The 11,297-nt window shown below is 42.8% G+C and overlaps 1 protein-coding gene across 1 annotated transcript in view; it reads right to left on the bottom strand.

The window, feature by feature from the left end:
• Nucleotides 1–5,699, bottom strand: part of Spag5 (sperm associated antigen 5) — a 21,267-nt gene extending 15,568 nt beyond the window's left edge. Inside the window, exons 1-4 of the mRNA XM_004635412.2 lie at nucleotides 5,593–5,699; nucleotides 5,292–5,414; nucleotides 2,032–3,122; nucleotides 1,736–1,913 (exon numbers count right to left, since the gene is read on the bottom strand). Of these exons, the coding sequence (XP_004635469.1) occupies nucleotides 1,736–1,913; nucleotides 2,032–3,122; nucleotides 5,292–5,414; nucleotides 5,593–5,643 (1,443 nt within the window). The 5' untranslated portion in view covers nucleotides 5,644–5,699. The remainder of the gene's footprint in view (nucleotides 1–1,735; nucleotides 1,914–2,031; nucleotides 3,123–5,291; nucleotides 5,415–5,592) is intronic.
• Between the last annotated feature and the right edge of the window lie 5,598 nt (nucleotides 5,700–11,297).

The raw sequence follows: 11,297 nt of genomic DNA, 5'->3' as shown, positions 1-11,297 counted from the left end.
GTGGTGTGTGTGTGTGGCCAGCTCAGCCCACCAGGGGGCGCGGCTGGCATGTGGTGCTGGGGGATCGAACCGCGGTCCCTGATGCTTCGCTAAGCTTGTTCTAAGTAGGTGCTCCAGACCACTGAGCCATCTCTCCAGCCCCAGGCATTATAATTTTTAATAAAATCCTAAACACATCTAATAAAATCTAGTCAGAAATCACCTATTAATGAAATGAATGGAATTTCCCTCCTCATATTAGTTCATGTATTTGTAGATTGCTACAATTCTCACAAGACACAGTTCAGCAACAATTCATCACTATTTTCCAATCTAATAGATGTAGCTACTAAGAAATCTTCATAGAAGCAAGATAAAAAATAAAAAACAAAACTGGTGAAGTGGGCTGGTGAGATGGCTCAGTGGTCTAAAGCACCCACTTAGAACAAGCTAAGCTAAGCAAAGCACTAGGAACACGGTTTGATCCCCCAGCACCACATGCCAGCCAGCCCCGCCCCCTGGTGGGCTGAGCTGGCCACACACACACAAAATAAATAAATTTTCCAAAAAAAAAACTGGTGGAGCCAGGGAGATGGCTCAGTAGAATAAGCACTTCCCTCACAAGCGCAGGGACCTGAGTTCAATCCCCAGTTCCGCAAAAAAAAAGAAAAGAAAAGAAATAAAATAAAACTGGTAGGAATAGAAAAAGAAGGGCATATCATTCAATTCTAGGCATATATGTATAGATATCTATATGCCAATAATCTTAGTGAACTTTCATCAAAAAATATCTAATGATCCATTGACATGTCATCCTCCAAATTTATTGAAAACATGAAAAAAGAATGTTACATAATTATAGCAGTCATTTACATTCTCAAAATGTACACCAATATTACCAGTTGTCCTTTGATTGCTATGTAACATTTGGAATAGAAAGTAACTATGTTCTTCTCTAATAAAGTGGGTAAAGGCAATTAAAATGGGTAAGTAGAAAGAAAAAAAAATCAATAAAAAATACATTTGGGGGGGCCAGGGAGATGGCTCAGTAGATTAAGCGCTTCCCTGGCAAGTACAAGGGCCTGAGTTCAATCCCTAGTTTCGCAAAAAAAAAAAAAAAAAAAAAAAAACATTTGGGAGAGGAAGATCCAAACATTGATTCCTCTAAAACTGTTTGGGCTGGCCAGATAGCTCAGCAGACTAAAGCACCTGTTTAAGTAGAGTACAACAGCCAGGTTTGATCCCCAGCCTGCTGTGCTGGACCCGCCCCAGAGATAGCACTGAGAGGGCTATTGATACTGGGCATGGTGGCGTGCATCTGTAATCCCAGCACTTGGGAGACTAAAAACAGGAGGATCACTACGAATCTGATCTACATATTGAGACCCTATACTAAATATCAAAAAAAAAAAACAAAACAAAACAAAACAAAAAACAAAACCCAACTCTCTTTGTACTCCCTTGGAAAGTCATATTCCAGGAGTGTAATGAGTACACAGCTTTAAGGATTTTTCCAGATTCTCAGTTTTCATACATATTCTACAGTAAAAAGTCTGTGATTAAGGAGTGCTTGTCCTCTGGCAGTTTTTTTGTTTTGTTTGTTTGGTACTGTGAATCAAACTCAGGACCTTGTGTTTGCTAGGCAGGTGTTGCGCCACTGAGCTACATTCCCAGGCCCCCTCTGGTGGTTTATTGCCTTAAATTTTAAGGAAGAGGGCCACCAACGTCCTTCAGGCTTTGAGATGAAGTTTCTTACCTGACCAGGAGAAGTATCTGTCTGAGTGCTACAGTCCTGGGCTTCAGGGTGAGGGACAGCCAGGTGGTTCTTCCAGTCCTGTAGCTGGCGGGTCAGAACCTCCAGAATGACAAGAGAGCTCATCAGATTACCTTCCAGGTCATGTCTAGACAAGGCAGTCAGATCTGGAGGATGCTGGCTGGAGCAGGAAGGAAAAAACATGAGGAAAAAAGGGAAGGGAAGAGAGTGGCAGATCCAAAAGACTTCTCTGTTTTGGAGTAACAGAGGTCCAAAAGCACAGGATATGGGACACTTACCCCCACAGGCAATGCTGTGTCTCTGAAGCACTTTCTTCCTCAGTGCCCTGTGGGCCTATATGGGATTTGTTTGTACTCTTTTCCTGAGGTGCTGGAGGAGTAAACCAAGTCCCCACAGAGCAAGTAGAGAAAGGGGTAGTGCCAATGGCAGCATCCTGCAACATAGTGGGAAGGGATAAACTTTGGCGGAGATTTTCTAGCATGACTGAAGTATTGAGACCTTTTTCTAGCCAGGCCAATGGGGACATCCAAGTCTCTGAATCACATCCAAGAATTCTACCAGTATCTTCTGTTGGGCCTGGAGCTGCCTGGGATTCTGATGCTGCTGGATTTGGTGTCAGACATGTAGGCTGAACATTTTTCACATTTGAGGTAAGTGCTTGATCTCCCAATTCAACCTTTTCAGGGGATATGGGGAAGCTTGTTTCTCTTTCCACAGTAGCTTTGTGCTCTACAATTTCTTTCCCTTGATCCACATGATTGTCAGGGAAATCTGTTGCCAAGCCAGCTGAAAGAGAAAGCCAGAGAATGGAGGAAGGCAAATCATCGTTGCTTTCAGGCAGTAGTAAGTGCTCAGCTGCAGATTCAGTGCTACTGTCCCTCAGGCTCTCCTTGAGGCAGTGCAATTGTTGCTCAGAACTGGAATTTAGTGAAGAGTCCAAGAGATGAGATAGAGAATCTTGAAATGTAGATTTCTCAGGCATAACAGCAACATCTTCTAAAAACCTGTCTTCCACGCAGGGTGCCACCTCCTTCCTCACTAGATCTCCTGGCCCCAAAGGCTCATTTAGAGAGTTGCTGTTTGTCTCTGCCATGGTATCTGAATGAGCCTCAAGTATCATGTCTTGCTGCTGCCCCACGGGAGAAGATTCAAGGACCATGGTTTTAACCACATGGCTCCCCACTGGGTCTATTTCTTCCTCAAATGTTTTGGGAGTAGAGTTGGTTTGGGGAGTCAGTTCTAGGGGCTGCTTGTCTGATTCATGTTGACAAGCTTCTAGCCACCTTAAGGGATAACTGAATTGTTTTGAAGGGGAGTCTGGTGTCTTGGCAGTGACAAAATCCAGAAGAGATGAGTTGTTGTTGCTTTCCTGCCAATAAAAACAAAAGGAGTTGATATGGGTATAAAACATAATCCTTTTTTTGGTCTCTTTTTTTGGGCAGAATCAAGGATTGAACTCAGACACTTGTGCTTGCCAGGCAAGCACTTATTCTACTGAGCCATCTCCCTGGCCCCTTTTTTGGTCTTTTTGAAACTAGGTCTCACTATGCAGTTCAGGCTGGCCTTGAACTCACTTTGTAGCCCATGCTGGTCTCAACTTGCCAAAATCCTCCTGCCTCAGCCTCCCAAGTGCTGGACTTGCAGGCATGCACCACCACAACCAGCTCACAATCCAAATTTTTTAAAAGTTCTCATTATTTCAGATTAAAAACTTGGCCAATCCTTGTTACTAACTTCACAGACCCAAGAGTAGAGAGAGAAAAGTTAGGGAGTCATTTTGGGGCCTTCCAAGTGAACCAGCCTTCAGTATAAACAGACTAAGAATATCTATTTAGATCATGGGGAAATGTTTGCTTGAATGTGACCTTGCTCCTCTCACTTCCTAACTTCAACCCACTTGTAGGAATCTAGAGTAGGTAGGGACAGACAGATATATACATACTAATGAATTAAGGCTATTGTATAGGTCAGTGGTAAAACACCTGCATAACATGCACAAGCGGGCCAGGGAGATGGCTCAGTAGGATAAGCGCTTGACCGGCAAACGCAAGGATCTGATTCAATCCCCGGTTCCGCCAAAAAAAAAAAACCCAAAAAAACATGCACAAGGCCCTGAGCTGGGTTCCTAGCACTACCAACAACAAAAACAATAAAGTCAATGATGATGATAAAAAACAAAATTATGGTCAAAAAAGAAAGAACCAACTATTCAATATCAATAGCTATAAATGAATTTGACCCTGAGCATTTCTTTGGCAAGGGCTGGGTAGAGATTGAACCAGGGCCTTGCACATGATAAGCAAGTGCTCTACCACTGAACTACATCCTCAGCTCCCAGCCCCCAACTATTTTTCTGCAGTACTGACTACTGAACACAGGGCTTTCATACTGAGCTACATCTCCAGCTTTGTTTGTAGACAGGGCCTCCTTATCCCAATTAGCTGCAATTATTGAACTACCTCACTGAACAAGCACCCTGAGCTTTTTCTGTGCTAAAGCAAGAGGGAAAATATGACCTTATGCCTGCCAGGCAGATGCTGTGCTACTGAGCTATATCCCCAGCCCTCTTTTTTTTTTTTTCCTGAAACAGGGTCTCACTCGCGCAATTCAGGCTGTCCTTGAACTCACTATGTATCTCAGGGTGGCCTCCAACTTGTAGTAATCCTCCTGGCTCCATCTCCCAAGTGCTGGGATTACAGGTGTGGACCACAACACCCAGCTATATCTCATTATTACAAAGAGAAAAGGATAACACTTTTTTAGGAAGATTAATTTCCCAGGCAGTAAGTTCTAAAAAGTTTAAGAAATCCTAGAGAGGAGTCAATCTTTTTCTTTGACAAGTTTTTACAGTAACTGAGAAGCAGTTTATTCATGGGTACTTGTCTCAACATCTTTAAAAGCTCAACTTGGTCTGGGGATAGAGCTCAGTGGCACAGTACCTGCCTGACAAGCACAAAGTCCTGAATTTGATTCCCAATACTAAAATAAAATAATTAATTATTGAAACTGTCCTACCAATTTGATTTGAAACTGTCTCATTGCTATTTATCAATAAAATTATGGAAAAAAATAAAAAATTAAAATAAAATCTCAACTCAGTAAGAGCAATTCTGCCAGGGATAGTTTAATAATAATGATGTGATAATGATTATATAAAATAATTATATATATATATATATTATATATATAATATTACCTCCAGGGGTAGGTGAATATTGCTTCACTGTTGTACCAGACAGAGCTCTCCATCTGTGAACCCATGTTAGATAAAGACCACTAATTAGGATGAACGATTTCTCAGTAGTTTAATAAAGGTCGAATGGAGGAGGAGATCACAAAAGCAACAGCTAAATAGAGGTTTGGATTCTCAGTGGATTTCCTTTAACCACCCTAGGGCACCTCTCTGTTGGCCTGAATAGCTGTAAATGGATGTCACTGTTGTAGAGACTTCATTATCGTTATTAATTACTACGTTCCAGCCCTGGCCCTCTGTTCCTCTGAGCTCTCCGTCTGGGCACACAGGCCAGTCGAATCTCACCTGCAGCCCCAGCTTGCGTAGTGAGGGGGTCAACGTGGAGCACATAGCGGGCTCTTGTCCTGAGTCGAAGTCACTGGGCTGCAGGTTAAGTTCCTGAAGAGGCGTTCTCATAGCTGGTTTCCCCTGAGAAAAACAGAAAAAAACAAACGTGAAGAGCCTGTTCCCATTTGAGTCGCGCTGAAGAAGCAAGACGAACAAAGACCCCAAACGCTCCACAGCCCCAGGCTCGACCCAACCTTCCAAAAGCCTCGACCCCGCGCTCCCCACCCAGGTAACCCCACCCTAGATTTTTCCCGCTCACCGGCTGGGGCGAGGGCGACAGGCTGAGGTTCAATTTCTTTACTCGCCACATCTTCAATACAGTAAGCAGGTCTGCCACCTCCCAGGCCAAAGCCGTTCCGCCATGTTCATCCGCCGCCTTTATTTGAATCCAGTCTGCGCTTTTCAATTGGCTGGAGAGCAGCAGTGCGTCAGCCTGGCGGACCCACTCCCGACTTGAGCCTGAGAGGGCGGGGCCTGAGTTAGCCACGCCCCCACAGCCCGCTTGCGGTTTCCTCAGCGACCCCTCAGCATAGAAATGGACTGGAGCGCAGGACGCGGATGAGGCCCACTCCGAGGCCTGTGTCCTCACTACGGGGAGGACACCTTAGGTACCCGAGTCAGGGAGTCCATCCCTGTCTTTTCCAGGAATCCTTCCCACGCCCCGCCAGGGAAGTTGTCTTCTTGCCCGGGTTTAAGGACGCTCCTCATTCTGGACGGAGAGTCCCGATGGGAACAGTGAGAGGAGCGGTCCGACCTCAAGCTGGGCCTGCAAGTCATGACCACAGATTTCTTGGGCTAAAAGTTAAGAGTTTGAGGCAAGTTTACCGGAGTAATAGCTAACGAGTAGTGTATTGAACATTTATTACGGGCCTGTCACTGTATATTCGTTTAATCCTTTAAGAACCCATGAAGCTTTACAACCTCCCCGCTTCTTCCTTTTTTGTTGACAGGATTCTTGCTGTGTAGTCCCATGACAGGCTTGCACCATCCGACTCCCTATTTTATAGATGAACAAAATGCAATTTGCCCAGTGCCCCACAGATGATAAATGGCAGAGTCTAGAGCCCAACCCATACTAAAGACTGCGTCCCTGTCTCTAGAGTCCTCTCTGTACTGGGAATATATATACATATATATATATATATACACATTGCAAGTGATGACAGTGTGTTCCTCTGAGCACTCTTACAGAACCTTCTTGTGGTACTGGAGATTGAACCGAGGCCCTCACTCAGGCTCGGTAAATACTTACCCCCAGCCCTTTTTATTTTTGCGACAGGGTCTCACTAAATGGCCCAGGCTGGCCTCAAGGTGGGTTGTAATGCTTGTGCCTCAGACTCTCCAGAGGCTGGGATTACAGGTATGTTTGTCCCACTGTACCTGGTCCTTTAACTTTTTAAATGTGGATAGCTGGCAGATTTTAAATGACTTATGTGTTTTGCATTACATTTCTGTTGGACAGTGCTGCTCTGGAAACATGGTGGTACCAGCCTGTAGGCACTAGCCTGCTTAAATGAAAACTCAAGAAAGACAAAATGAGGATAGTCTTGAGCCTGGGCTTGCCCAAGACTCAACAGATGGACTCTGAGGAGTATTTGTAGTGAATTCAAAAGACTTTAAAAATAAGACGGGTGATTTTTTTTTTTTTTTTTTGGCGGAACCAGGGATTGAACTCGGGCCCTTGCGCTTGCCGGGGAAGCGCTTATTCCACTGAGCTATCTCCCCAGCCCCAAGACGGGTGAGAAGTGTAGGAAAACCACAGCAGAAAATTCTCAGTGCCACTAATAAAAACTAGTATTAATAGAAATGTGTTAGCTGGAATGATTAGTCTTTGTTGCAGCTGGTATGTCAGATGACAAGTGGACAGCTAAAGGGATATGGATGGTACTTCAACAGAAAATTTGGAGATAGGGAGGGGCAGATGGGAAGAAAAATATGAAATAGATAACACAAAAGTAGCTTATGTTGGTTTTGTATTTTTTAATTTATTGTTTTCCAACAAGTGCTGTATTGTTTCAGCATTCGAATAAAGTCAAAAGATGTACTGAAGGCAGACATCCAGGTATGGTGGCACATGCCTGCAATCCCAGCATTTAGGAGGCTGAGGCAAGCAAGATTTCAAGTTCAGACCTAGCCTGGGCTACATAGTGAAATCTTGGTTTTTGTTGTTTTGGGGTTTTTTTGTTGTTGTTGGGGTGTTTTTTTTTTTTGGTTTTTTTTTTTGGTGGAACCAGGTATTGAACTCAGGTCCTTGCGCTTGCCAGGGAGGCACTTATTCTACTGAGCCATCTTCCTGGCCCTTGTTGTTTTTTTTAAAGAGAAGATTCCCATCCAGCCTACCCTCCTATGTACAAATTATATGTACATATTTATAAAAACATACATATATTAAGAAAGCTGAGGCAGGACAGTCACAATATCAAGGTCAGCAACTTAGTAAGACTGTATCTCAAAATAAAAAGGGTTGGGATTATAACTCAGTGGTATAGCATATGATTAGCATGTGCAAGCCCTGGTACTGGAAAAGAATTTTAAAATGGATATAAAAACACACATTAAATAATTTTATTTACTTATACATACATCATAGATTTTCCCCCAAATTAACTGATGCAAAAGCTGGGGAGTTTAAGCTTTAAGTTTGATGCTTTGTTTTTTCCCTTTCATTCTTCCTCTCTTCCAGGTCTTTTCTCTCACATTTTCTTTCCACTGTCCCATCCCCACTACATACAGGTGGGGGTCATTAAGTCCTTTATAAACACAATTTTTTACATTTCTGCATTTTTTTTTCCTCCACTCAGTATCTTCTAAAAACCCTTCCAAGCCAACTGGTATCAATCTAATTGAATTGTCACTTTATTTTCCTTTGAAGAGTTCTTTTCTGGGGGCCTGGCCCTAGCTCAGTTCTTTAAGTGGCTGCTTCCATAAAGCTGTCAGCCTCAGATTGCTGTAGTTCATACCCACAACTCCAGCCAGCCAAACCTGCCCTGAAGGCATTCGGAGCCAAAAAAAAAAAAAAATCCTGAAGAGTTCTTTTCTAATGTGAAAGACTTCTGTGTTATAGACATTAGCTGCTATCATTCTCACATTTTACTTTTTTTTTTTTTTTTTTTTATGGCGGGGGAAAGACAGGGTTTCACTCCATAATTCAGACTGGCTTTGAATTTTGAGATCCTGCCTCAACCTCCCAAGTGCTGAGGCATGCACCATCAAACTCAGCTTGATGTGTTTTTTTCACTGATTTGAATAACAGTATGTTTAGACATGGTTTTTATGTGATCAAGATGTAGTTCAAGGGGCTGGTGAGATGGCTCAGTGGTCTAAAGCACCTACTTAGAACAAGCTTAGCAAAGCACAGGGACCATGGTTCAATCCCCCAGCACCACATGCCAGCCAGCCCCGCCCCCTGGTGGGCTGAGCTGGCCACAAACACACACACACATAAATAAATAAAAAAATAATAATAAAAAGATGTAGTTCAATAACATCTAGATTTCTCACCTTTTTTTTTTTTTTTTAATTCTTTTCAAGACAGGGTCTTACTATGCAGTGCAGGCTGGCCTTCAGTTCACTTTGTAGCCCAGGCTGGTCTCAAACCCGCAATGATCCTTGTGCCTCAGCCCCCCCAAACGCTGGAATTACAGGCATGCACCACCATGTCCAGCCCTAGTTTGTTTGTTTGTTTCCAGTACTGGGGATTAAACTCAGGACTCTGTACTTGCCAGGCAAGCACTTATTCTACTGATTCATTCTACTGACCTATCTCCCCAGCCCTAGATTTCTCATCGTGATTGGGCCTTTTTTTTTTTTTTTTTTTTTTGTGGCTGGCTCAGCCCACCAAAATAGTGGGTCTGGCACAGCATGTGATGCTAGGGATCAAACTGCAGTCCCTGAGCATTTTGCCTAAGCTTGCCTGCCTAAGCAGGGCTTTAGATCACTGAGCTATCTCGCCGGCCCTGGTTGAGCCATTTTTTCATCAAATTTTCCTGTAAGTATGTTTCACTTGTAGTGCTTTTATTTTCTTTCCTAGTTTAGGTCTCCTCCATCCCCTGAATGAAGGCCTTGTCTCACATTTTTTTTAATTTAATTTTATTTTTTTGCAGAATCAAGGATTGAACTCAGGTGCTTGTGCTTGCCAGGGAAGCGCTTATCCCACTGAGCCATCTCCCCAGCCGCTCTCAGATGTTATAAGAATTTTTTTTTTTTTTTTTTTTTTTTGGGTGGAACCAGGGATTGAATTCAGGCTCTTGTGCTCGCCAGGCAAGCACTTATTCTACTGAACCATCTCCTTGGCCCCCTAAGAATTTTAATATTTTAATTAATTAGGTACCAGGGAGCAAACTCAGGACCTTATACTTGCCAGGCAGGCATTTATGCCACTGAGCTATCTTTGTGGGCCTTCATTATATTTAAATCTTTATCTAGAAAGTTTTGGGTATGGTATGAAATAAGAATCCAACTATTTTCTTTTCTTTTCTTTTTTTTATTTTTTTAGGGAAGGGTAAACAGGATGTTCAGAGTCTCACTACTAGTTTGGACTCATAGTGATTCGCCTGCTTATAGCCTCCCAAGAGCTGGGATTACAAGTGTGTGCCATCAAGCCAATCTCAAATTCAACTATTTTCAAAGTTATAGTTTCTAAATTTTAGGATCAAAGATTTTTTTTTTAATAAAAATCCAATCATATAACCCAAATCAGTAATGAGAAGTATCAACTGAACAGTTTTGAGCAAACTGAAAAAATGGAATTTTGGAGCCCAGCATGGTGGCACACACTGCAATCTCAGCACTTGAGACCCTGTCTCAAAAAAAAAAAAAAAAAGATGGTATTAAGTATAAGTCCTACTGCTGTGTGTAATACAGAACAAAGGAGTATGACAGTTGCTAATCAACAGGACTGTGTATACCAGCACAACTCAAGATAATCTGAAACATCGTATTCTCAAAATATAAGCAAAGGGGCCGGGGAGATGGCTCAGTGGAATAAGTGCTTCCCTGGCAAGCACAAGGGCCTGAGTTCAATCCCCAGTTCTGCAAAAAAAAAAAAAGCAAAACCAACCTACAGGGAATAAAGTAGCATTATTTTTTGTAAGTGTTATTCCTGACTCACAAGGGTTGTATTAGCATGGGAGGGCTACCCTAACAAACTTCCAGACTAGGTGGCTTAAACAACTGAAATTTACTTTCTTACAGTTCCGGAGTGTACAAGTCTGAGATCAAGGTGCCAACGGGTTTGTTTGTATGTATGTTAGAATCTCACTGCATAGTGAAAGCCATCTGTAAACTATGTAGCTCAAGCTGGCTTCAAACTCAGAGCAATCTTTCTGCCTCAGCCTTCTGAGTGGTGGGATTATTCAGGCCTGTGCCACCATACCCAGCAGGACTACTTTGAGTCCTTTTTCACTGGTTTGTGCACATTTTTTCTTTATGTCATCACATGGTCCTTCATGTGTGTGTCTGGGTTCTATTCTCAGCAGCACACTGGTCATATTGGATTAAGGTCTATCCATATGACCTTGTTTTTATTTAATTACCTTTTTAGAGACCCTGATTCCAAATAGAAATTACATTCTTAGAGGTTAGGACTTCAACATGAGTTTTTAGGAGGCCACATTCAGGCCATAACAAGGGCCAACTATATAAGGAATATGACTTTCAGAAGCCTTGGTAAGAAGCTGAAGGAAGACTGGGCATGGTGGCGCGCGCCTGTAATCCTAGCTCTTGGGAAGCTGAAAACAGGAGGATCACTGAGTCCAATCTGTGTAGTGAGACCCTGTAAACCCTGTACTAAATACAAAAAAAGAGCTGAAGGAATAACTCAATGGTAGTGAACTTGTCTAGCATTTTTTTTTTTTTTTTTTAGACAGCGCAGGGATTGAACTCAGGACCTTGTGCTTGCCAGGCAAGTACTTAGTCTACTGAGCTATCTCCCCAGCTTTGTCTAGCATTTCTAAGACCTGATTC

This window comes from Octodon degus, unplaced genomic scaffold (assembly GCF_000260255.1).
Source record: "Octodon degus isolate 3935 unplaced genomic scaffold, OctDeg1.0 scaffold00072, whole genome shotgun sequence".
Taxonomy (NCBI): domain Eukaryota; kingdom Metazoa; phylum Chordata; class Mammalia; order Rodentia; family Octodontidae; genus Octodon; species Octodon degus.
Note: the sequence above shows the minus strand (reverse complement) of the source record. Positions and strands in the feature narration are given on the sequence as shown.